This window comes from Pseudorasbora parva, chromosome 3 (assembly GCF_024679245.1).
Source record: "Pseudorasbora parva isolate DD20220531a chromosome 3, ASM2467924v1, whole genome shotgun sequence".
NCBI lineage: Eukaryota > Metazoa > Chordata > Actinopteri > Cypriniformes > Gobionidae > Pseudorasbora > Pseudorasbora parva.
Window position 1 is genome coordinate 52,616,263 of NC_090174.1, and position 27,723 is coordinate 52,643,985.

The following is a 27,723-nucleotide window of genomic DNA, read 5'->3' on the forward strand; positions in this document are numbered from 1 at the left end:
ACGAGATTTGATATTTAAAAGACTATTTAAATGTTTAGCAAGCAATCTCATTGGCTGTAGGATCAGCTTGTGCCGTGTGGTAATGATGCAAATTGAATGTAAAATCAGCCTGCACCCTCTAGAGTTTCATGACTGAACAAGATAATTGTCTCTACATATTAATCTGGTATACAAGAATATATTTTAACTTTCAAAAAGTGACACTTCAGCGACCATGCATCTTGTTTTGCATTTTTAAATGTCAAATCGGGCTCTGTGTGTGTGTGTGTGTATTGGTTTGACCTGAATAATAATGACCCAAAGTCCTTATATTGTGGTGTTTATTCAGGATCCTGGCCAGACCCCCAAATTATGAGGACATGTCGATGTCCTTGTAATTCACAAATTGCTAAATAAACATACCTATCTTTTTTTTTTAATTAATTATTAAAGTGTCATAGACAGAAAGAGCAAACGTATGAGAAAGGTGTTTACATTTAACATATGTTGGATTCTTCACAAAGCAGGCTAAACATACTCTGATGATCCTTAAGAGCATCTACTTCAACTTTTCAGGCTTGATCAATGTCAGGAGGCTGGAAAAAGGATACAGTTAAGATAAATGCTTGCAGATCCTTTTCTGTTTTTGTAAATAAAACTGCCCTGTGCCAAACCATTATGAATGCACTGGAAACTTGCAGTTGTGTGCAGAAGCATTTAAGATAATATAATAACCAATATAACTTGTATAGTTAAAGGTTGAAGTAGTGCATTTTAATAATAATTCAAAAAAACGTATGATATAAGTTAAAATATGTTAAAATACTCTACCAGCTTATTATGCAGAGAAACTACTCTGGTTGTTTGTGCATCACGACCAATAGCTTGAATTTGGTGAGACAATTTCTGTTTTTCTGGCCAGTGACAGATAGATGGACTATAGTGGCAGACAAATTACATATTTCCCAGCATGATGTTTGTTATGGTAGGAAGGAGTGCATGATGAGACCATTGCTTGATGGCCTAATACATTTTTAACTAAAATGCTGTCTATCCAGCTTTCTTTGTACCTAGTGAAGTCAACCGAACATGCATTAACATGTTTGCCCTTTACTTTTGCTTGTGGCTTTGCCTTTCCTGTGGAATGGATGACTGCACTACTGCAGTTAATGAAAAATAAATGTACAGGAAGTACTGTGGCACGTCAGCTGAGAACTAGCTCAGTATCAGTGCGTTATCTCTCTTTTCATCTTACCCCCTGGTGATTTGTAATTGTGTGTGTGTGTGTGCACAAGCGAGCAAGTGTAGATGTGTGTGTGTGTATATTTTTATTTAAATAGGCAAATGCTTAAAGGGTTAGTTCACCCAAAAATGAAAATTGTCATTAATGACTTACCCTAATGTCGTTCCACACCCGTAAGACCTTCGTTCATCTTCAGAACACAGTTTAAGATATTTTATATTTATTCTGAGAGCGTATCCAAGTGTATGTCCACTATACGGTCCATGTCCAGAAAGGGAATAAAAACATCATCAAAGTAGTCCATATGCGACATCAGTTGGTTAATCGAAAATACATTTTAGTCCAAAAATAACAAACTATGACTTTATTCAGCATTGTCTTCTCTTCTGGGTTTGTTTTCAATCCTCAAATAAAGTTTTAAACGCTTGTGAATCAGCACATTGATTCATGATTCAATCATGTGTCAAACTGCTGAAATCACGTGACATTGGCGATCCGAATCATGAATCAATTTACTAATTCACAACCGTTTGAATCTTTATTTGAGAATTGCATACGCTCTTAAACTGTGTTCCGAAGATGAACGGAGGTCTTACGGGTGTGGAACGACATTAGGGTGAGTTATTAAAGACATCAATTTCATTTTTGGGTGAAGTAACCCTTCAAGAGTCTAGGACTGGATCATTATTGCAGTGATTGTTTTGTTTCTAGCATATTATGTGTTTGGCAACAGTTCTTCTAACCGTAATTGGTGGAGTGTTTACTTTGTATTTCTAAAACAACCTTGTAGGAAAAAAAACAATGTTACCATTATTCCAGGAGGACAATGTCAAGATTCTTCAGGCTCAAATTTTGAAAGGATGGTTGGGAGGGAGCATGAAGACACCCATGAATTGGCACCTCTGAGTCCAGATCTTAAATTCATTGAAAGTTTTTGGGATGTGCTGGAGGAGACTTTACAGAGTGTTGGACTCTAGACTCTTATATTGTCAATACAAGATCTTGACCAAAAATTGACATCACAACATTTATTCAAATTTAGTGTATGTGTGTGTGTATATATATATATAGTTGCAAGAAAAAGTATGTGAACCATTTGTAGAATCTGTGAAAATATATTTTAAAACTATAAATATATACATAAAAAGATGTTTATATATAGTACATATAATTCTACAAATGTCCACCTTCTTAATGTGTTGCGTTTCCTTCTGGAGCATCAGTGAATGTTTAAAAAAAAAATTATAGTTGTGTTTGAGTCCCTCAATTGTTCCCGGTGTGAAAAGATGATCTCAAAATCACACAGACACTGCTGGAGAGGGTTCAAATATGCAAAAGATGCTGGAAAACTGAAGAATTTGCAGGAGGATTTTTTTCTGAAGAACGTTGAGCAGTTTTAACTGCTCAGAACAAACAAGGGACTTATGAACAACCACCACACAAAAAAACGACACACTATTAAGTATCAAGGGTACATAAAGTTTTACATAATGTCCAAAAGACAATAAAAATGTATTAATAAATACAAATGTATTAAAATGACCTCGTTCAAAGGTTTATGTAAAATATCTTTCTCAGTACAGCACTAAATACATTTTTTCTTTAATTTTGTTAAAATTATTTACATTTTCACAGATTCTGCAAGTGGTTCACATACTTTTTCTTGCAACTGTGTGTGTGTGTGTGTGTGTGTGTGTGTATATAATAAATGTAATTGGCTGTTAATTGGAAGGCATTTGTGCTCAACTGTATGTGAAAGAGACTGAGACAAAGCAATGCATGCAGTGCTGCAGTGTACGTTCTACCATTTTCAAAGAGATCCTGTCCCTTTAAGAGCAGCTACGCCTGACTTGAACATATGGGGAGCTAATCTTAGCCTTACTCCTGAGAGAAACAAGGCTGGCAACCAGCCACTGTGCAGAACTGGAGAGATAGTATTCTCTCTTATTGCTTCTTTTGCCTTAGAAGTTACAGAATAAGGTTTTTGGGTTATTAGTGGCAGCGTTTTGGCCAACATAGAGTGAGTTTTTGGACTTTTTTATTATTATTTGATGGATTAATTGTAAGCCATATGAGAGTATATAGCCAACCTTGAGTGGGTTATGTATCAGGTTTCTTCCAATTTTGAAAGAGATCTGCATGTTGTCATCTATCTATCTCCTTCAACATGATTGTCTTTCAATCCTCTTTGTCCTTCTTCTCTTTCAAGCCTTCATCTCTGCACCAGTCTGCTATTTTCTGCTTTCCTCTCTTGTATCCCCCTCATCAAATTTCACCTCAGTTTTTTTCCTTCTCCACCAAAACTTCTTGCACAAAGACCACTCTTTAGGCTGTGTTATTCCTCCGTCTCATACCTCCTCCTTTCCCACCATCTTACTGAGTGATGAGGGTCGCTCCTCCCTTCCCCCTCTTTCCTCATGTCTTTTCTGCTTTGCTTTCCCCTCTCTCTCTCTCTCTCTCTCTCTCTCTCTCTCTCTCTCTCTCTCTCTCTCTCTCTCCCCTTTTGTGAGTATTTGTGGGATAAAATGAGGAGGGGGCTCTCAGCTGAGTTGTGCGTGCTGACTTGCATGTGCCATGTGTCAGGCAGGACGAATTATGACATGCACACACAGAAATTTACATTCGACATCCTACACTTCACAGACCTACCAGCCGTGCCCTAAAAGTAAGAGGCATCACGCTAATGTATGCCAAAAATAAGGTGCACGCAAAAAGGAGGAGGACAAGGTTGGGAGGCAGGGAGGGTTAGGTAGTAAAGTGTTAGGGGGCAGAGAACAATAGATAGAATTAAAGATATGGGAATTACAAAAAAGAAGGGAAATAATGGAAAGGTAAGTCGAAATCGAAGTGGATATTTTGATCAATGACTGTCTGTGCCATTCATGATATGCCCCAGACTTAATGCACTCAGTGACCCTAAGCTTATTTGCATCGGCGTGTACGCGTGTGAGCGCTCTGCGTTCATTTAAGTGTGTGCATGCGCCCTTGCACACAGTCGTATACATTTCTTAGAAAGCGTGTTTGAAATGCTTCCGTGGTTTAGCCTCTTGTCGGGCCCCTAGTTTAGTGCAAGCATGTTTTAACTTTTCATGTGCAAGTGTTTCAGCTTTGGACTGGAGGGAGGGGCTTAGTAAACAAATATTGATAATGGGAGGATGGGAGGGAGGTGTGTGAGAAATGGAAAGAGTATGGATGAACTTGAAATAGACAAAAATAAAGTTACTTTCTGAAATGTTGGAATTTTCTTTGGAGATATTAGGCTTTTGAGATACTATGCATTCTTTATTCTTATACAGTTAATTTAGAGGTTTGTTTCCTGTGTACATATATATATGGATTACGTAAAATGCAGATTTTAGAATCTATACATTACATCCTAAAATACTACATACTGTAATAATATATTCAACCTCACATGTTACTTCACACAAATGTTTGAATCCTTGTGTGTGTGTTAATGTGAATGCTGTTCCCATTGCTTTGTGTGTTTCTTTCTGTTTTTGTGTGTGTGTGGTTTTGTGTAGGTTGAGGTTGGTGTTAATTTTTTGTTTTTTTTTTGTTAGCTGAGATGAGCAATGAATGAGTCACTCTAGAGACTGATAAACCAAGAGACATCATCAAATACCGTAACAACTACGGTATCAGTCACTGTTTTTCAGAGAACTTGAGAACAAATTGGAAGCATTCCTTAACTGAGAGTTCTTAATTAAAAATGAGCATAGTTTAGATGTTGATGGTAAAGAATTGTAAATCATTGTTTAATTATTTGTCCTGTTTTCCTAAGACTTAGTGTTTGAAACCCAGACCCTCTAAAGTGGAAGGGACCTGCACCTGACCTATTCTCTTTTTTCAGCAGACGACGGTGTGGTAAAACATGGTTCGGCATGGCACGGCTCGGCTCGCTTTGGTTTTCCATTGCAGTTAGCAGCATTATTATTATAGAGGGATTATAGAATGATCCTTATAATTGTGCCGCCTCTACTTCTTGGCATGTGGATGTTTTTAACTACAAGATGAATAAGTATGTTTCAAAGTAGGCTGATAGCTATGGAAGCCTAGCCTGACCCACATCAAGATGTTTGGTCTGGAAACTCACCATTAAAAGGGCTCAATCCGAGGGGCGGGATAAACGGTTGTCTTTCAAACTCCCTCTGCACGCGATAGGATAGCGCTACACCAACCAGAGCAACGAAGGTGAAACAGAGCTTGTTGATAGATTAAACATTCGCTGTATCCGGTCGGCAAAACTCCGAACACATCTTCCCTTTTTAAGAATGTTCTTTTCTCAGAGAAAAGCTTAACCTCAAGTCTTCCAGAGTCGTGGTCAAAGCTGATTCAAAAGACCACCGTTCGCCAGTTTCTGTGTTTACTAGAAGCACGCAAACACAACTCGGTTGTCGTCATTATGGCCCCGCCCACCGACTCTATACACGATGTGATTGGCCCGGCTAGAGTTAGGCGAATACAGCTCAGAAGGGTATTGAGAGTTGCTAGACGACATTCGCGGGCAGATTAGATTTGCTGCTGCTAGGGTGCTTCTAGATTTCTAGGCTAATGGAAGCCCGTTTCTGCCACTAAATAAAAAGAATAATTTCGACTTCTCACCATTGTGAGTTATAAAGTTTCCCGTCATGAAACAAGAATGCCTATTGGGCATTTCTTGTAGCGTCTCATCGATCAATCAATATTGACAGCTAGCAGTTCAGCAAAAGAAGTAAAGAAGAAAAAGGTGTTCCAGTTTGCGAACACTAACCCCCACCAGCACGATAGTGCCCATTTGTGGCCGCAGTTGATATACAATGATATTGGTTAAACAGGCTTCTCTAGATAGCAGCAAAACAAAATACTGCTTTTTATATTCTATTTATATTATTATATTTACTTTAAACAATAGAGTAGGCAATAAAGAGCAGATGACAACGTAACTTAATTTGCTTGACAGCAAGGGTCAACTAATCTTGTATTTAGCAATGTGTTTAGGGCCTCAACCATGAGTGATGGTCACCACTGTCACAAAAGCATATAATGGTAGTAATTTCTCTCTGAACAATCAGTGATCTGCAGTGTTTATGTCACTTTTTAGTATTGCTATAGCACGCTTGGAATCTCAACCAAGGTGGTCCTATTTAAGCAAACCGTAAGTCGAACCAAACTGTACCATGCAGTGGAAAGGTCCACAAGTCTGATTAAAGCACATGACATCTTAAAAAGATCCCTAATTGCTTTAGTCAGACAGACAACAAACTTTTCAATTGTATGTAAATGTATAACTGTTACTGGTCAGTACTCTCAAAATCAGCTTGGCCAATCTATCAGTTTAATATATCACTAATCCTAGGCATACTCAATATTGTGCCGTTAAACACCATGTCAGTCCATAGTTGTTACAGGATAAGTGCCACAGCAAGCTGCATCTGCCTAGCAGTGAATTTCAGTTCCTGTCTACTGATAGTAGATCAGCAACACACATCCTAAGCGTGACCTTGCATATCTAGTATTCTAACGGTGGTTCAAAATTCAGGTGAGACTTGTCTGATGAGTAATAACTTTCTAGAAAAAGCATTTAGTGGTGACCTTTTGGATTTTATTGTAATGCCAAATCTTTCCGTGCATTACCGTGGTATTACTGAGACCTGTTTAGTTTCACATCCCCCGTGTCTCTTGTGTTTGGATCAATGATCTGCTGTCTTGTGACACTGTGAATGTTTGTGGCTTGCTTGGTTAAGATTTCTCATATTTTAAAAGACACAAGACGACAGCTCAGGCATTTACTGTAATGCATAAGCAAAGGTCCTCTGTGTATACTTGTAAAGATTCAAGATTTTCCTGAATGGTTTTGTAGAGCTGATTATATGGGCCAGATATTTATAATTTTTTTCTTTCAATATTATCAACCAGCTAGTGTCATGTTGCGCATCAAAGAAAATTTGTCAAAGGGACAGTTCACCCAAAAATGAAAATTCTATAATTGTTTACTTGCCTCGTTGTTCCAAACTGGAATTGAAACAAAGTCAGTGGGGTCCAATGCTGTTTCAAAGAAGGTCAGTCAAACAGGTTTGGAATGACATGAGGGTGAGTAAATTATTATTTATTTTTTTGTTGTGAACTATCCCTTTAAATGTGTGTATGCGAGTTTGTTTGGATGTGGTAATGTTACCATGTAATCAGTGTTATTTCAGCTCCAGGTTGCTACATATATTGTTAGTGCTCTTGTTTTGCTCCTCTCAGCATAGATGCGCCTTATCTTGCAACAGGAAGGGTGAGGTAACTACAGGGTACAAGAACTGCTGTGTCACGCTGAAAGGAGCGAGGGACTACGCTTAGACGGGCGAGTGAATAAGAATGTGTATGTGTGTAAGGGGAGGCACATCTACGTTATGTGTTATGACACATCTGCCCAGCCCTCTATCGCCAACTGGGAGCACTGAATGATAGTGGTGACGCAACCGCAACGTCATAACGGTTCCCACTCTCCGTTTTCCGTCTCTCTCATTCACTCACTTCTCCTCTGCTGGTGACAGTGCACTTTACCTCTCCGCTCAGGCTTTGGGTCTGTGTGTGTTTGTCCGTGGGGTTGCCTTGCCTTCACTGTGTTGATGCTGGCGATCCAACTGGCAGGACTCAACAGCGAGTGAGTGAGCGGGAGAGAAATACACTGATCAGAAGGAAAGACGACAAGACGAGGGTTGCGGACATGGCAAGAGGTTATGCGGGTTAATACAAATTGCGCGTTATGCAGTATGCGATCGCATCCTCATAATGCAGAAGCGATTCTACCGAGGGGCTTTCTGGCGACTGTCAAAGACGATTGCAATGTTTTTCTCTGAACAGAAAGAGTACAAAAATAAGCTCATGCAGAAAGGAGAGGTAAAGATAGAAAAGATGCCAGCAAAAGAGCGAGCGTGAGAGACCCAGCTGAGAAGCTTCGGAGTTCGAAGAGATGGGTTGGCATGAAACAAAGTGTTTAGGCAGGCAAGAAAGCGCAAGAGTGGCTCAGAAAAGAGAACACCGTTAAGACTGCGAGAATGATAGAAAATTAATCTTTTACACCAAACACACTCTTACCATCGTGGTCTCTATGTTCTGCTCTTCTCTAGCCTCGAGTCCTTCGCGCGAACATTGCCCCTTCTGTATTGCTGCACAAGCACCTTGTCGCCTCTCTCTCGCTTCCGAACGGAATAAACACAATTGACACAAAAGTCAAAAATAGTTAAATAGCAGCAAAATTGTGTATAAAAGCATGTGTGTTGTGTGTCGACCGTTGTCTTTCCCCCAAAACTTTGAGCTTCCTATCTCTCTGCGGTTCCTGTTAACCTCCCTGTACCTTGTGGTTGCTTCTGACAGTCGCTGTGCTTTCCCCCCTCACATCCTGTGTTCCTCGGCTTTGAGTCTTGTTTGCTGCTGCTTGACTCTTATATATGTGGTCTATATAAGCGCACCCATGTATATGCTTCATATGGTATGTAGATGACTGCCATTCCCTTCACAGTTTGACAGTCTCTCCGAATTGGTTAAGAAGCAGCACTTGCATGTTTTATCTGTAAGCATCTTCTGCTAGCCATCATCTGTCTGTTTGAAATCAGCATCTTATGATGTTTTGCAATATAACGCGCAATAAAAAAAAGGTCAATAAATTGTTCAAACATACAGCACTATAATCAGAGGAATGAATATATTAGAGCCAGTCATTTCCCTGTCCTTGTTTTTGTGTTTTTTGTATTATCCTCAAACACTAAATGGCAGCTGCTGTGTGATGACTGAGTAGACTGTATTTAACCACTGCAGCCTCCATCTTATGTAGCTGCTCAGAAGACACCTCTACAATAACATAGCTGCTCATTTTTGTTTTGCATGCATCTCTGCTTTCACATAAGCCGTAGATCTGTGTTCATATAGTCCTTTATTTAGCGCAGTAGCCAGCCAGTCTGCTACTCGTGCTTTCTCTCTGTTGCTACGTTCTGCAGCGGCTGTATTTCCTGCACACTCCACCATTCCATCGTACGTGCCCAGTGTGGCTCAGATAATGGCCTCTCTCACTCTGCACGCTCAGAAAAGAGGAGGGGGAGGAGGAAAATGAAGGGAGGGAGAAAACGAGGGAGGGGGAGGGAGTGAGCAAGCAAACGAAAAAGAAAGAGAGAGGAGGGGGCTGTAAGGCAAAAGCAGACGGTGAATGCGAAAAGCAGAAAGAAGAAGGAGAATATAGAAAAAAGGGAAGGGAGGAGCAGAGACATAATGAGAGAGGGAGAAGAGAGAAACGACAGTGGTGATAGGAAGAGAAACGGAGCGAGTGTGTGTGCGTGGGGGAGGTGTGTATGACAGAGTGCGTGCGTGAGTGTGTGTGCGCCTGTGTGCCGCACTGCCTGGCTGACTAAGAAGAGAGAGAGAGAAAGAAAGAAAAAAAAGAAATAAAGAAAGAAAGATTGAAAGAGAAAGAACCCATAGTGGATTTCTACCGGCTGGCTTCTTTTTTTTAATTTGGCACTGTCTGGAAAGCTGTATTCCATGCACTTTCTTGTCCACGTTTCCCACCTTTGTCTCTCCAGCAACGTTATTGGGACAGCTAGACCACTGTGAGTAGACAGCAATCTGTTATTTTCTTTCTCTGTACGGTTGAGCTTTGCATTTTGATTGTGAAAGACACCAGAGAGTATAGGGGGACGGGAGGGGGGGTGTATGTTGTGTGTCTTACCGTGTTCAGCTGTCTACTACTAGGTTTTTAACCCCATCTGCAGTTTTTTTTTCTTTCTTTTTTTTCTTTATGCTGTCAACCTCTGTGATAGCTATTAATTGTGTGTAATTTCTGAGAAATAGTAGATGCAACATACAGAGTTTAAAGGGCACCTCATACTTCTGAGTAAAACCGGTTTTACAGTCTCTTCTGGTTGGGCGTGTTAATGTTTTGGTAGTAGTATCTCTGTCTCTCTTAAAAGAGGGAGAGAGTTTTGGCAGCGATGAAAGCCCTGGCACGCCTCAGATAATTGCCTGAGCACGTGCTTTCTGCTGTCAGACAGGTGTGTATTTGCAGGTGTACTGCATATACATGTGTCAATGATCCAAAGAATCTGATAGACATCTTGCACGTGCATATGATAAATCAACTTTCTCATGTTTGAAATACAGACTATCTAGTGCTTTTTTGCGTGTTCTAGTGAACTCTGCAGTGGCACTAAGACTATATTGTGAAAGTTTTCTGCGTGATTGTATGCACGTGGGTGTTTATTGCATCACTGAAAACAGGAAAATAGCCTGTTGTAACAATTGTGTGGTTCAGCTTTTTTGAAGAGTTAAAGTGTGACCATTGTTGGTAAGTGGGTACTAGTCTCGCACACACACACAGTCTTCCCCAGTGGCTGGCACACAGCCCATGAGGGTCCAAACAGACCACATCAGTTAAGGTGAATTCAAAGTGTCTGAGCAGCTGCCCATCAGTATAACCCATTTAAAGGACTGTCACAATGAAGGCACGATTAGACTGAACATGCATGATTTGTCTCAGCAGTCTGAACATGTTCATTTTTTACACACAAAAAAGTTATTATTGAATATTGTAGATGCCTATACAGAACTATGACGTAAGGCATCTGAATATTAATGTATGCTTGTGTGTTTTTTTTTCTTTTATTCCATGGAGTCTTTTTTTTTTTTGGTATTTAGTTAATGTGATAAAACCACAAGGTCCTCTTTTCTAAGATATGCCTTCACTATGGACAAAGTCCCCTGTGTTTTTCTTCAGTGCAGCAAACAGGTTTTTATTTCATCTACTCTTTCTACTCTCAGAAGGCATTATACTAATCATTCACTCACATGAATGTTTGATAATATGGTGTGTTTTAGAGATACATTATCACTTAAAAGTGCCACAAAGATGGTTGCATGTAGATATTGCCCTTTCACACTTATCTGGGAGCCAGTTCATAGTTTCCACAACATATAACCCAAGAACCAGCACTGTATATTTGAAAGTGTATTTGAAAACCAGGAACTAGCACGAGTTTCTCAGTATGTTGACTTGGGCATTACCAGTTGTATTACAATTGTAAACATTGGGATGTATTTGCATGATACAGTTGAACTGGTTGAAGCAGTCTCCATTGTGCCCTTGAAAAATGTAAAATGTACAGGTAGGCTTAGGCTATTTTAGTAGTGTCTGCCTAATTACATAAATTAAATTAAACAATACAGCAGTAGTCAATTTTATATTGTCTTTGTGGAATGTGTTTTCTTGCGAGCAGAGAAAAAAGACAGAAAGAGAGCAAAAGAAGAACATAAGACAATCCAGGGATCTCCATGGGACAAAGTATTATGTAGTCTTCTCTCAAATTAGGCAGCGACCAGAGTATGAGTCAGAGCATGTTTAGTTAATAGAGGTCAATGATTGTTATTATTCCAGGACAATATGATTGTTTTAATTAGTCTGCAATTATTATATTAAAATAGTATTTGCCCTATATTTTTGAATGATGTAATCATTGCATAACATATCATTGCTACAAAATGTTTACAAAGATTGAAATGGATACACACTCAATACCTATATGTAAACTGTCAGTTTTCTGAAGCATTGTCAAGTAACTTTTTTCTCTCTCTTCCACAGACTGTTTCTGTGGTGGGTTCAGTGGATGGCCCCAGAGGAAGAGGCCAGATGGAAATTGGGTCCCATGACCGCCTGGAAGAAGGCGTGTTAAACCATGAACTGTCTAATGGGCTTAGCAAACATGCAAATGAAGAAAATATTTGTGATGAAGAAGTCAGGGGTGTGGCCAGGGAGCAACACCAGCACGACTACAATGAGGGGGCTAGATGTATTTCCCAGACACCGGACTGGGTCCCTGAGCAAGCTGGGAAGTCTTCAAATCCTGAATCTCAACAGGTTGCTTGGAATGGCCAAAGTGCCAGCACACCAGTGAACGATGTGGATATGGAGGATGCACGAACCCTGGTGGCCTTTTCTGCTACTGTTGGCTCACTGCCACCTTACAGCAACCATCAAACTTCTCAGACTCCTACAGCTCAGCTGTATGAAAGGTTCCATCAGGAAATGTCTAATGGAGGTGAGGAGGCCAAAAAGAAAGGTGTGGATGGTGACTTGTGCCCCCCTGAAGATCTAAACACTCTTCAGGCAGCACTAAGCAAGGCCCGTCATGGCCACAAGCCACCTAACTGTGATTGTGATGGCCCAGACTGCCCTGACTACCTGGAGTGGCTGGAGAAACAAATCAAAATGGTGGCTAACACCCAGGATAAAGTAAGATCTTGTAAGATCGTGGGTGCTTCTTCACAGCCACATGCACATCATCGTTATTCTCAATCCCAACCTCAGCAATGTGGCAGTAACCTCTTGTGTATGCAAGACACAAATTCAGAGACCCTTGTTAGCCAGCCTTCTGCTCCTAGACCATTTGGCCCACCAGCACCTATTCCCTGCTCCCCTAGTGTTCTGTCTATAGCCAAGGAAAGAAATGTTAGTTTGCAAACAGCTATTGCAATTGAGGCTCTGACACAGTTGTCTGCCACTGTCCCACAAACTGTTGTTCCTCCAGGCGAGTCTTCACCTGCAAATCACCATCAGCATTTGCCAACCTCCTACCCCCAGAGTATGCCACAAGTGGTCTCTTCATCATCTGGTCCTCTTTTTTCCTCCTCTGCTATCCCACAGTCCATCCCTCCAGGACATTACCCCCAGGAGGTGTCATCTTGGGAGCAGCAGAGACTTCAGTCTCAGGGTGAGGCCTCTGCACCCAACTCATCTCACTATGCTTCCCCATACCCACCATCCAAGTCCCCATTTACAAGCATACACCCATCCACCCCTAATCCTCGACCCCGACAGTGGAACCAGGGCACAGCTGGAAGCTGTGAGAGAAGCTCCCCTCGGAACCCATGGATGATGGAGAACACAGAGTCCCAGCTTCGTTTTGTAAACCCATCCCAAGGCAGCAGTGACCCAGTGTCCGAGCTAAAACAACTCCTTGGAGACACCGGTGCAAAGTACACCAACTCTGCCTTCAAGTTCCCACTCCTTCACCCCAGCTTGCAGGATGGTCGCAAGGGCAGCTTTGCTGGGGTGCCTCACATTAAGCAGGAGGTGGACGCAAAGGAGTACTTGGGCTCAGGATGTGCAGTCATGGGCCAGGATGGGATAGTAAATGGTCAGCAGCCGTTCCAGGGTCAGCAGTTCTCAACCACCATTAGGCACTCAACTCAGGCAGCATTACAGCAGCACCTTCATCATAAACGTAACCTCTTCTCTAATTCTCCTGCCTTCAGCCCGTTAGCTCCCATGGCTTGTCAGAACCTTCGTAAATGGTGGCCACAGCCTATTTCAGAGAGTCATGTCACCATAAAACAGGAACACAAAGAACCTAAAAAGAAAAAGAGTGCTCAGAGTTCTCCTCTTCTCAAGCAGCCAGTGGGTGGGCTATTTGGTCCACTAGGCACACCTCTTCCGAAACCCAAACAGATTGTTATCAAGAAGCATAAACAGAAAGCTTCCCAACCAACTTTTCTCCCACAGAAACAGATTACAATATCGACACCTCCCTTCATCTCCCCAGGATATGCACCATCCCTCTCTCAGCTTGTTCCATCTTTACCAGGCATGGAAGCTGGGCTTCCCCCCTCTCAGGTGGCTGAGAGCCACCCAGCTCCAGCTCAATCTCAGGAATTCATTTTCAATAGCAGTAGTGCACCTATCTCTGAAAACACTCATTCTTCTTCTACCCCTGTGTCGGTCCTATCACCATCCACCCAGAAGGTGATAGCTTGCTCAGGCCCAGCTGGGCCAAATGACCCCATCCCAACAACCAGTGTCACACCTCAAACCTCTGCAACACAACCAGTTCCTTCTCTGGCTGGCCTCAGTAACCTAGATCCAAAATTTGAAGAGCTGATTCGTCAGTTTGAGGAGGAGTTTGGGGACACCATTTCCTCATCTTCTGCAGCAGAGACCCCAGAGAATGGCCCTGCTCAGCCAGTGGTGACCGAGTCACAACCAAACTCAGGAAAAACCAAACCCGAGTCACTATCCCCAAATCAGCCAGTTAACTGCCCTCCTGTTCCCACAAATGAGTCTGAACCCATGGATGAAGGTCAAAAGGACATGACTGAAAGACCGAAGGAAAAAACACCATTGCCATCTGAGGAGCTCTGTACTGTCAAACAGGAAAGTAATGAATGTGAGGTGGACGTGAAACCTTCTGGACAGCTCCTGTCTATAGCTCAGGATGCATTTCTGGAGCGAGAACACCCCTTCATCACACCCTTCTCCCCTCCAAATAAACGCATAAAGATCGAGTCATCTGGTGGTGTGACTGTGCTCTCCACAACTGCATGTTTCTCTGCAGACAAAGATGAGGATGATTTGAATACTCCCACCAAGGATATCTTTCCCTCCTCCCCTTCACTTAAAGGTTTTCTTGAGTCACCATTGCGCTACCTGGACACTCCCACCAAGAGCCTACTGGATACACCTGGGAAAAATTCCCAACCTGATTTTCCCATCTGTGACTGCGTAGGTAAGTGTGAGAGTATAAAAATGGTCCAGCTAAAAATTTTAGCAAACAGGGCAAGAGCACTCATATTCTCAAACAATATATAAAAGCAGATAAACAGGTATTGAGATTTTGTGATATTATATAGCACATCACCCCACATTATCTTCCATTCCCTTACATTGTACTGATCAGATGATGACATCCACTTAGCTAACCCATAAACCCCTACATCTTTTTGTTTTATTTTAACTACAGACATTTTTCAGTTCAATTTATGTTTTAACATAGTTTAGCTTTATTGCAGTTACCTTTATTACCAGTTAGGATTAGGGTTAGGGTTATTCCATAAGACCTATAACAGACTAAATTGATCATAAGAATTCCCTCCAGGAAGCCCGAAATATTTATTTTATCACATCATTTTTGCATCAGCAAATTTCTCAGGGTAGTGTTGGGCCATGTCTGAGAATGCATGCCCTATCAGGGGCCGTACATTTCTCTGCAGTCTGTTCTCTGTGCCTCTTGCAGAGGAACAATAGTTTTGAAGAAAGGAGCCCATTGTAATTCTTTGGGCCAGTGCAGTGCAGCACATTCTGTCTATGTTCAGGCTATTGGTACAGTCAGTACAGCTAGTTTTTCCAAAGGAGGCAGTAACAATGAAGAGTGTCTGCTCATATATCATATGATATACTGTGGCCAGACATCAAAGGAGGGAGGGACTAGGGAGGACAGGGTGAGAAGAGATGGACCGCAACCTCTTAGCTCGGCCCTCGTATCTCTTATTTTGTCAGTTCAGAGGTTTTAGTGAACTGTGTGAAATTTGTCCTGTTGCATTTTAACATTAACTAAGAATTATTTGCAAATTTCAACGGAAGATATTCTAATAAGCTTTCCTTATCATATAAACCGTATTACGTGTGATATGTAATTGTCAAAAATATTTGACAAATATAAAATGAATTGTTTAAGAAAGTGTTCATTCAAGCGTGGTAAGCTGTGCCTGAACACTTGTTGGAGCTTGACTGTTACTAAAAGCAAAGGACAATAGCAGGGAGGTTTCCATAGTGAATCCTTATAGCACTCTGTCAACACCACAGGGAACACCCAGTGCCATTTGATACTTACAAACACACCAAAAACACATCCCATATGTAGTAAATTCAGCACATCTACAGTCTTTATATTGATTTTAACATGGGAGAATATATCTAGTATCTTTTTTGTGTTTTGTATGTTTTTTTCTTTCATAGTCTGTGCATCTCAAAACGATTTATACAGACATAAAGGTGTGTAGGAATTGTTCCTACAGTATATTGTTAGCTATTCTTACACTTATTGTTGGCACAGTATTTTACCCTGCTGAGTAAGCTGGTAGTATGCATCCACTAGATGTTTTTCTTCTTTCTTCTTTTCCTAAGTCTCTTTCTTTTTGCTCACCTACACACGACTGAAACTGATGCTATCGTTCTAATGGAATTACACATTAGCCATCTGAATTAGCCGACATTGTATAAGATTGTGTCCATGCTTTAACCTGCATTCTCATTCACTTTCTGTCTCCTCATAGACCAAATCCTAGAAAAGGACGAGGGCCCATACTACAACCATTTGGGGTCTGGGCCAGACATAGCTTCAGTCAGAAAACTGATGGAAGAGAGGTGAGAGGCATAAGTCAGATTTGTAAATCATTATTGGTTCTGATTGCATTCCATAATGTCTCCTTCACAGATTTTGTTGTGGGCATGTATGTTTGCTAACACAACCTACTGGACACATAATGTCCATGTGGGATCCAACTTTGAAGATCATTTAAAATATTGAGGAAAATATTTATATTAATAATATTAAAAATATTATAAATATTAATATTGAGCAAAATGTCTACCTATTGGTTACTACTATTAAAATAATAATAATAATAATAAAATAAATTTTCAATGTTGAATTTAAAGGTCCCCATTTGTTTGTTTTCTAGCAAATGCCTTTTCTGTTTTGTCCTTTTTTTGTAAAATGAAAAAAAAAAATCTTCTCATACACATACAATGAGTAACAATCATACAGACTCGAATGAAAATCCATTTAAAGAATAAAATAGTTTTTTTTTTCTACTGTTTAAAACCGCAGAGGAATACTGCTGACCCAACGTCATTGGCTTTAAGAGTTCTCTAGTGACCCTTTCATTGTTCTGTGAGAGTTGTTTAGAAGCTCTAGCAGTTGGATCCTGGCAACAGATCCTTAACCAGCTGAGGATAAGGATCTCCCTTTTCTGCTGTTTGCTCTCCCCTTTCCCTCCTCCCACCTTCCTTCTCTATGATCTTGTCCCCAGGGAATTCCTGACCCAGAATCCGACAGGAGTAACAGGAAATATTGGCATCAGCAGATCGACACAGGAGAGACAGGGAGATAGAGAGACAATGAACAGCAGGGAAAGAAAGAATTTAGAGGAAATTAAAGGAGGTGGTGAAGTGATAAAAATGGTAGGGTATATACCAGTATAAAGGGTATATATTAAAACTTGAAGAAGCAATGAGTATCCTGTAGGTTTATCAGTATCCTTCAGATACACATGTCAAAGGCAAACAGCATTTCCTTTACAGCAGGGCTGTCATATAGGGTCCATATGTTCAAAATGTTTACTGTATTTATGCTGTAAATCAAGTTAATTTGCTATAGATGAGATTACTTGATATAGTCCCTGAGGTCTGAAAACTTTTACTAATACTTTCATGATCCTGTGATCATTCAGCAGTGAAGAGGAAAATGAAAAGCTCCACAGGGCGTAGCCCCCTTTCCCCTGCAAGCATACAGAAGCTAAGACTTCCTTGACCCATTTGGATAGAATATCTTCACCTTTGCTGACCCCTAGTACACTTGTCCACTCTTGTTGCTTTATTTGAGAGCTGATTGAGGGCATAGTAGCTGTAATTTCTATAGCTCGAGTCATCTCCTCTGAGATAGAGGGGGAGCTGGTGGGTAGAAGAAGAACCTCCCCTTTGTTTGTCTGTCAGACAGTGGCTATAGCCTTCTTAAGCCTAAGCTTGACCCTTTTGTGGCCTTTGACCTTATAGCCCACCCCTGTGGATCTTGGAAGCTTCTTCACCAGACTGTGTAGTTATAACTGAACAGTATTTATAATTTGCACATGTTGCTGTCATGCTTATGCACTGAGAGTTTAATTTTAGGTGACAAGCATTTGTTTACTGGGATAATGCGGCATCATACGACTACCCACATGCTACATACATAACTACTTCACTATATGATACGTGTCACAAAATGTGATATGTTGAAATTTATTGAACGGTTACAATATCATAACTGCATTGCTAAAACTACACCAAACTCTCCACACTGGTTCTGACTGCCTTGTGTTTGATTTGGGTGCATGTATGTAGAATTCAAACGTATTAAGTGATTTTAAAATGAGTCTTCATTAAGATTGAGATGGGCTGTTGTTTTCATGTTGCATTATCAAACTTTGTAATTTGAGCTACCTATGTCCCCTTCTCTCCTCTTATTTTTCCAGGTATGGGGAGAAGGGTGAAGCAGTTCGTATTGAGAAGGTGGTTTACACAGGACGAGAAGGAAAGAGCTCTCAGGGATGTCCTATCGCTAAGTGGGTAAGTGTCTATGGAAAATTATATAGTTCTAATATAGATAGTTGCTGGGTTATGATCGGACAACTAGTCAGGCTTAAGAAAGTCCTGTATAATTAGGATGGTTTGGCGTTCACTTGAGCCAAACAAGCATGTTTCTTAGAACCTTCTGGCATTCAGAAACAGTTAATCAACATGCACTGTGGGACTATTTTGAACTTCAAACGTCACAAGATACAACATAGTAGTCAAAGCTGTCCCCCCGAATCATTTCTTTACATTGTGACCCTGCCCAAGTGGGCAAATTATTTACAAGTTAAATACATATTTCTGTCTTCTTGCTGTAAACACAATACAGATTAGCATCTACCATATGCCTTTATCATTACTGACTGTCTCTTTGTAGGTGATCCGTCGCAGCAGTGAGAAGGAAAAATTGTTATGCGTTGTGAAGCAACGGCCTGGGCACCGCTGTGCCAATTCTGTTATTGTTGTTGTCATCTTGGCCTGGGAAGGTGTGCCACGTGCTCTGGGAGATAAACTATACAGAGAACTCACAGAAACCATCATTAAATACGGCAACCCCACCAGCCGCCGCTGTGGACTCAATGACGAGTGAGTTTTGAACACAACTAATTTAATTCGATTTTAGTTTTTTGCCATTTTGTGAAAAAATGTATTATTCTTTTGATTACATTAGGTTGCAGCACAGTATCTAGACTGTTTTCAGAGTCAGTGTAAAATAATTGTTTATGCAAGTCACATTATTGACTGATATTGCAGATTCATCAGAAATACAGTTTAATCACACGCTTAAATAAAGGCAGTCCTGTAATCAAAAACATTTTAAAGGAAATGCCTGTATGAGTATATTGTAAGAGTTTATAGTGACACCATGTTGGTGGCTTTTGCAGTCGAACCTGTGCATGCCAAGGGAAGGACCCGGATACCTGTGGAGCTTCCTTCTCTTTTGGCTGCTCCTGGAGCATGTACTTTAATGGATGCAAGTATGCTCGAAGCAAACAACCTCGCAAGTTCAGACTGCAGGGAGACCACCCCAAAGAGGTTAGTTGCACATAAAGAAGGGAAAAATAATATTTGGTGTAAAAAAATTAACATCATAAAGGTATTTTCCAAAACAAAATGCGGTGCAGATTGTACTATGATTTTATGTCTGTATAGAACACTGATCCAATCCTAAATGGATTATGGAAGTGCATTTTATGGGTCAGTCAGAAAACTGTACATCAAAATGCTGGATACTGTACACCACTTAGGATTACGACTCTCTCCAGGAGCATTCCGGACTTTGCCTATTCAAAAACATGATAGAAGATCCTTGAAACTTGCTCTTCAGTATCCAATTAAGCTGAAGGCAAACAAATGCAATCCAGCTTACTCTGTTTGCACACTCAGTATCAAGATATAAAGCCAGACCCAAGTATATTAGTCCTTTTGGTATTCTTCTAAAAATCACACTTTGAGAACATGGACATTAATTTTAACTTGCGCACAACAATTTATGCCTTATTCTTCCTTGGAACATCAAAAAATTTTAACATCGCATGGAATTTGGCCCAAAAAATGACAAATCTGACATACAAATTAATGTGAACAAGAATTTGCAGAAATAAAATGTAGTCTTCCTCTTCATAAACCAGTGTACACTGATGGATCTAAAACCAAGAACGGTGTGTCCGCAGCAGCAGTTTTTGGACAAAATATTGTTAGTATCTGTATTCCAGGCAAAAGCTCAAGTTTTACTGCAGAAGCTTGTGCATTGCTCCTGGCTTTGGAACAAATAGAGATCACAACAATGAAAATGTTTGTTCAATTTGCACAGTTTCTAAATCTTGTTTCCAAGCACTTGAGTATATAATAGAAAAACTAAAAATCTTAAAGGAAAACTATTTTAATATTAGTTTCTGTCAAATGGGACTATTTGGTAAAGAACATGGACGGTTCATAAAGAAAAAGGTTAATTTTGGTAATGAACAGGCAAAAATTCTTTGCTACTACTCTTTGCTATTTTTTTTTAAATCAAATTTTAAATGAAATTAAAAATGATATATATTATGTTTGTTATATTTATGAGAGATGGTTATCAATTGTTGTTTTTGTCTTTTGTTTGTTTTTTTTGCTACCAGTGTTAACTTTATTTATATATATTTGTTTTATTTATATTGATTTTGTCATGAAAATAGCCAAAGATGTTATGGCAATAAAAATAGCCAAAAGTAATTGTATATATTCATTTTTGTATAGGAGGACGATCTCAGGGATAACTTCCAAAACTTGGCCACCCATGTGGCCCCTGTATATAAGCGGCTGGCCCCCCAGGCCTACAGCAACCAGGTTTGTATTATTCGCTTGACTATTATTATTTAGTGTAGGCACACTACACTGAATGGTTCACAAATTATACCATCAAGGCACATTAAACCAAACAGCTTTTCTAGTAATTGTTCCGGAACGTAATCTTTCAGAACTTTATTTATCAGTTAAAGAAATAAACAGGAAAATAATTAATTAATTTACAATATTTTTTCCCTATTACTCAGTGTTTAAATGAAACCGTTGCTTCAGACTGTCGGTTGGGTTTGAAGGAAGGACGGCCATTTTCAGGAGTCACTGCATGCATGGATTTCTGTGCCCATGCTCACAAAGACCAGCATAACCTCCACAATGGCTGCACTGTGGTACGTTATCAATTTTCATTTTTATGCAGAGACACTATATATATATATATATATATATATATATAGTAGCCATTTTAGATGTTTTCATGATTTTAAATGCTTTCCAGGGCTGTACTGTCATTACTGCGTAGTGTACTGCTGTTACAATACATGTATTATGAATTATCCCTGTACAAATAAATTAACATTAAATTCAACAAGTGAATCGTTTTTATTTGAGTTGTGTTTTGTGTAAAAATGTTTGTGTACAACAGGTACTAGGAGTTAGATGGACCCTATTGGTGGAAGTAGTTGCTATTTATTTTAGCCTTACACTTCCTAATTTTGGTATTTTCAGGTGTGCACTCTTACGAAAGAGGACAATCGCACAGTGGGCACTATTCCAGAAGATGAGCAGCTGCATGTGCTTCCGCTCTACAAGATCTCTCCAACCGATGAATTTGGTAGTGAGGAGAACCAGCGTCTCAAAATGCAAACCGGAGCCATCCAGGTGCTCTCTAACTTCCGTCGAGAGGTTAGAAAACTTCCAGAGCCTGCTAAATCCTGCAGGCAGCGTCGGTTAGAGGCCAAAAAGGCAGCATCAGAGAAGAAAAACAGGAAATTGCAGCTTGCAGAAACCCCAGAGAAGACCATCAAGATGGAGATGCAGCACATGGAGTCACCCCAACCTCAGCAAGGCAATAAAGGTCAGTTTATCTCTATATACATAAAGTAGTTTATGTACAATTCCAATTCAAAATCAATTGTTGTTCAAAGTAAAGGAACTCAATAACTATAACGTATAAATTTAATATAAAATGTTTTCTTTACAATCTGTTATCTAGCTATTCCAAAACAAGAGGTGAAACCAACCATCAAAAAAGAGCCTGTCGACCGATTCCAGCCCTTCAATGGAGCCATACATGGCTACCCAGCACTAAGGAACGGCAAGACAACCCCTGATCCCCACAGCATGAGCAGTTCGTTCTCCTACCCTGGTAACTATGCAAGAGGTCACATCCCTACCAACAGCCAACCTCCTGCACAGAGCCCCATCAATGGCTTTCACCCTAACCTCCAAGAAATACGCTACCGTTATTACAACTACCCTTCTAGTGCACTTTTTCCTCCTGAGCTCTTGGGATATGATAACGGAGCTTGGCCCAAAGCTGGAGATCCTTCTGCAACACCATTTGACCAAAAGCCAGATGTTCAGTGTCTCCAAGCCAAATTGGCACAGGCCTATCCCAGTCGTCCTGGGCAGTCACAGCAACAAATAGCTGATGCTTCCCTTCAAGGTTACACGCACCCTTCTGAGGTTTCGCAGTCTCCTGTTCCACCCAGTCGTACCCCATCAGTGTCACTTGAGCAGGCCCGCCGGTCAACACCTATCATCAAGCAGGAGCCCATGGATGTGCCACTATATGATGGCAGATTGGATGGGCAAGCTCAGAGCTGCCCTAGCACTCCCAGTACCACGCCAAATCCTGAAGGCTGGCCTGAGCACAAACCAAACGGCAGCATAGTCTCTAAAGGCTGGGATGGAAACATTAGAACTGGTCCAACTAATTTGCCCTTCACTCCAGATAAGCAGAGGCTCCACCAGCAACACCCTCACCAACATGAACACCCTCAGTATCCACAGCAGCAACAGTGGAATTCCTATCCCTGTCCTAACACTCTAATGTCATCCCCTGCTCCATCTCCATCCCCATCCCTAAAAGGCGGTCCATCACCTGCACCCTCTCCACATCCATCCACCCCAAGACAGTGGGGTAGCCCTGCCCCTAGTCCACAGCCTAATGCGTGGGGTCCTTATGGTCCCATGGGTTACAGCGCTGGTGGTATTAGGCAAGGAAACCCTGCTGGTGCTTTCCCTGATAAAATGCTTTCCCAGGCAGGTGAGAATTGTGGCTCTGCACCTCTGGGCCTCCAGGAGAAAGCCTGGAAATCTGGTGGTGGATCAGCAGCAGGCAGCACACCATCCCCGGCTCCTGAGGGACGCTTGTTTCCTGATGCACTGCAAAGATCGAATGGACAGGCCTGTTGGGACAGTGAGGCAGAGACGCAGAGTGAACGTGACCCTGATGACGACGAGGTGTGGTCGGACAGCGAACACAACTTCTTGGATCCCAACATTGGAGGAGTTGCAGTGGCCCCTGCTCATGGCTCCATCTTGATTGAGTGTGCCCGTCGGGAGCTCCATGCCACTACGCCACTTAAAAGGCCTGACCGTTCTCACCCAAGCCGAATATCCCTGGTCTTCTACCAGCACAAGAACCTGAACCAGCCCTGCCACGGTCTGGCTTTGTGGGAAGCCAAGATGAAACTCCTGGCTGAGCGAGCACGACAGCGGCAACAAGAAGCAGCTCTTTTAGGTCTCTCACAGGAAGATATTAAGGCCTATGGGAAAAAGCGCAAGTGGGCAGCTGGATCAGCGAGCCAATCCCCTGGACAAAACAAGGACAAACGAGAGGGTGTGATGACACGAATGGCGCCCACACAGCATACCACCACCATAGTCACAGTTTCACCTTACCCGTCCACACACCTCACTGGTCCTTACAGTCGATTTGTGTGAACTCTTGTAAACTGTTGCCCCCTAGAGCCAGAGATGGGAATAGAAATAGTAAAGAACCATTACCATTTGCTTCCCCTCTTCTAGCTCCAACACCTCTCAGGCCAACACATGGGAGGGAGGAAGGGGCACTGTTCACTTTTTTTTCTTTTACCTCAAAATTTGACAGCAGTTTGGGAACTCCCCAAACGGACACGCTGTCTATGGTGCTCTTGCCCTCTCCAATGTGGGAGGGATTTCCATAGCTACCCCTCCTTAAGTGAATTTGATGATCCTGATTATTATTGCTCTATTATCAATATTATTACAATTGCTATTGTTACTGTCAATGTTGATATTACAGGTATTGTTATTATATTATGAAGATGACTATTTTTTATTTTATTGTTTTTTCACCATTTTTATTAATATTATGATTTTTTTTACCCTCTTGTCTAAGAGGGACTTCTTTTCTTCATTCTCACTTGTTCATCATGAAAATGAGAACAAGCTATTCAGCATTTTTTGTCACGCTTTTTGCCTCTCCCAACCTCACCATCTGTATATTAATGAAGCGCCTTCACATCATTGCAAATCACGTTTATGTGACTGCATTAAGGCACTATAAAGAGTTTGCTCTATATTGCGCTGGTCACTGCACACGTGCACAAGAAAGAGAGGGCCAGACACCAGCTTGGGCCTTTCTGTTTGGTGCCACTCTAATGAAATCTGTAAAGTCCCTCATCCCTTCAAACAATGGTGCTTCTTTTCTGTCTCAAGTGTCTCTAATTTCGCCCTCACAATATCGTGGCAGGTGCTGGACCTGGGTGCTCTTTAGCAGCGGATGTCAGTCATGTTCAGTCCCGATAATTGGCTCAACCTTCCATCATGTCATCTGATTGGTGCTGACTCATTTGCCTGCAGTTTCATTGGCCATTCTTCACTACCCATGTGACATTTTTAGACCAAGTTCTCTAAGGTGCTGATAGTGCTAGCAAAAATCCACCTCCATAAAAAACGCCCTAAAGAGCTGCAGATATCCCACCATGGGTCTTAATCTTGAGATTTCCACATAGACTGAACAATCCAGACACGGCTCAAACGGGGAATTATTTATTGGCTTAACTTCTGCAACCTCTGCTTGATTTAGATAAGTTCAAGTTGACTAGGTAAGGAGTAGGTAAGGAATCTTGACTTTAACATGCCGCAAAATTGTCATTAGATGAGTATCTATAGATTTGATCTAGATTATCTATAGAAGATCAGTGGATCTTCTTGGTTTCAGTCGGCAGACTGTCCCAAAAAAGGGACTTGCCTAACTGGTTCCTTTAGTTACCAATAATTGGTTTTATCTATGGGATTCCCATTACAAACGGTCCTGTGTAAACTGAACATGTCTTCCACGTCCTGATTTATCTGTAGTTACGCATTTGTGATGATTTTATTCTTAGTTATTCATTTTGGGATGTTTTAAACTGCTTGTTAAACCCACCAGTCTAACAGACAGAGCACATTTCTTGGAGTTGGTGCTACTATGAGTCTTTAATGCTCCTGTAAAGCTGCCCACTTCTCTCTTTTTGCCCTGAGAGATCACCCACACCTGGAATTCATGGTGCTGAATGGCAATGCATACAGTCTCAGCTCAGCTGTTTGTGCGAGTGTATGCATAAGTACACAATGCGTGCGTACGTTTGCGTATGGAATCCTGAACATGCACGCTGGTTAGAATGTACGTGTGCCAGTGTGAATGCCTGTCTGTGAGCTTCATATAGGGAGCATTGCAGGGCTGCCGCTGGTTTACACAGGGCTGTAAGATGCTTGACACTCACAGAGGAGAGATCCTGGTGCTCATTAACTGGTCCTAAAGCTCTTTACCTCATGGTGTACAGACACTGGTCCCAGTCACAACATGCTACAAACACACGGGCGCTACAGACTGCAGGCTTGCTGCCTACATCCACATTCGTACCTACTTTTTTATTATTATTTATTATATGATAATGATGATGATTATTGTTATTGTGATTGCTGTCATTTTTATTTTTTGGGTTTGTTCATTTTAGAGAAATTGTAAATATCGAAGAGAGGATTTTATAAAAGCACTTTTAATCTTGATTTTAATGAGGAGAAAAAAATAAGAACGAATTATTGACAACTTGAAACCTAGTTTTTGTTTTAAAGGAATTTTATTGGGAGAGATAGAAATGTAAATAGTTAAATATTTAGGTAAGATTATTTAACTGGTGAGGGATGATGGCCTAATTATGAATGATTCCTGAATTTTTAGTCTTCAGTTGTCTGTATGTCAAGCCGTTACCAACGGTCTACTCGAGATACTGCTGTCCTTCCTTTCGTGAGTACTGTACTTACACCAATACCTCTGTACTACCATTGTCATCGGCTTCCTTCCCCTGCATCTGATCCACATCATCATTCAGACCAGAAACTAATGGAGAACAAAGAAACAAATGTGAACGCGTTGACTCGGTTCGCAAGGATTCAGGACTCCTTTTTTTAAAGGGAGAGGAAGTACATCTCTTTTACATGAAAAATACCCATAGAACGAAAATAATATCAGGTTGAAACTTGCAGTTTGAAATGTGACAGCTTTCAGTTCAAATCTCCAGGTAGATCATGTAATGCTGAATTTTTTTTTTTTATTAAATATTGTGTGGGGTAAGATTTACACAACTCTGAGTGTGCACTGACATTATTTTATCTAGATTGTCACTTGTTCTCTGAGATGTGAGACTTAACCCTGAAGGTGAGAAATAGCTGAGTTTCAAGGCAGCTCTTGAAGCAATGACATTTACCCTAAATGGCTTTTGAACCATGGTGCTACCCCTTAGAGTTCACTGTGGAAATGACTTGGCAAACACTGTTGCTACAGTTCCTGGGCTCTTAAATTGATATGTGAACTCGTTTTGAGAGTAATTGAAAGGAAACCTATGTGGTGCTGATGATTTTTAAATCTTTTTACATGGTTATTTCTGAAACACTTCTGGTCACGGTTTCTTTTCTCTAATTAAAAAAAGCACTCCAAATGATCCAGTTTCCCCTTTTAGCCATCACCCTAAATAATTGAAAATGGTACTTGAAGAGCATGACTTGAAGAGCAGGTAGAGGAATAGGTACTCTCATGCTTTTGATGTGAATAGACTGTTAATTTAATATTCTGGTGCTACTTAAACTGCCCAGAAATGTGTTTTCACCCATTCTGAAATTTAAAACTTTTTGTCATTTTATTGAATATACTCATTCTTTTTCGTTACTCGCATCTACCCTATGGCCACACTGTCACACAAACAAATACACACACACACACACACACAACACTCTCACATACACACACTACTCTGCCCCTTCTATCAGCACTCACTGTTGTGAGTATAAATCATGCCCAGTTTTAAACATCAAAAGGACAAAATGTCTAAAAAGGAGGAAAAAAAGAAAACTGGCAGCTACATTCCTTTATGAGTTAAAGATTGTTCTTGGTTCTATTTTTCATGTTGAGTATGCAGTATGTAAAAAGTGTTATCTTTTGTTTGGTCTCTCTCCTTGTAGCTGTATGGTGTATTATGTGAATACATAGTGTATGTGGTAAGTATCCACAATACTGTTTTATGTTCTAAACTAAGAAAAAAAAAATAAAAAAAAAAAATTTAAGAACTTGTGTGGCAGTGTCTATTTATTACCTACAATTACCTACAGTTGTTAATCATTGAAGACTTTATACATTTCCACTGTAAATTTTTATTTCGAGACTAAACCAGTCCGCTTTATAAAGCAGTAAGTCTGCAAAACTGAAAGCACATTATTTGCTATATTTTCATTGTGCAATTATATAACAAACTTTTGCAAAATGCTAAACACACAATTCTTTACATTAGAGCAGGGTTTGTTTGTTTGTCACAAAAAAAATACAATGTTAAGACTAAAATAAATGAGTAAAGCAATAAATTAGATCTAAATAAAAAAAATGATAATTAGGTATTAATCTAGTAAATAAAAATATTAATATAAATAAATACAATTAGATAAAAATGAAATAAGCAAGAAATAAATAATACATGTATTTATTTCTTATTTAATTGTAATAATTTGATTTATTACTACATTGAGTAGAATATATAATATAAACTTGTTTTAGATTTATAATATTCTTTTTTGTGTATTT

General features: G+C 40.5%; 1 protein-coding gene and 1 long non-coding RNA gene across 6 annotated transcripts in view; one reads left to right on the forward strand and one right to left on the reverse strand.

Annotated features, from left to right (window-relative positions):
• Positions 1-27,209, forward strand: part of tet3 (tet methylcytosine dioxygenase 3) — a 57,060-nt gene extending 29,851 nt beyond the window's left edge. For 3 of the 4 annotated variants that reach the window (XM_067439451.1, XM_067439448.1, XM_067439449.1), the window contains 9 exons: positions 11,817-14,736; positions 16,283-16,373; positions 18,242-18,335; positions 18,718-18,926; positions 19,226-19,376; positions 20,577-20,666; positions 20,873-21,010; positions 21,348-21,696; positions 21,835-27,209. In XM_067439451.1, the coding sequence (XP_067295552.1) occupies positions 11,817-14,736; positions 16,283-16,373; positions 18,242-18,335; positions 18,718-18,926; positions 19,226-19,376; positions 20,577-20,666; positions 20,873-21,010; positions 21,348-21,696; positions 21,835-23,570 (5,778 nt within the window). In that variant the 3' untranslated portion in view covers positions 23,571-27,209. Of the gene's footprint in view, positions 1-9,376; positions 9,793-11,816; positions 14,737-16,282; positions 16,374-18,241; positions 18,336-18,717; positions 18,927-19,225; positions 19,377-20,576; positions 20,667-20,872; positions 21,011-21,347; positions 21,697-21,834 lie in introns of those variants that run through there. The other variant, XM_067439450.1, reaches the window with a different exon arrangement.
• Positions 1-27,723, reverse strand: part of LOC137071448 (uncharacterized) — an 82,905-nt gene that overhangs the window by 8,411 nt on the left and 46,771 nt on the right. Inside the window, exon 4 of one of the 2 annotated variants that reach the window (XR_010904435.1) lies at positions 25,856-25,992. The exons of the other annotated variant lie outside the window; for it this stretch is intronic. This is a non-coding gene — a long non-coding RNA (uncharacterized lncRNA). Of the gene's footprint in view, positions 1-25,855; positions 25,993-27,723 lie in introns of those variants that run through there. 2 annotated transcript variants of the gene reach the window in all.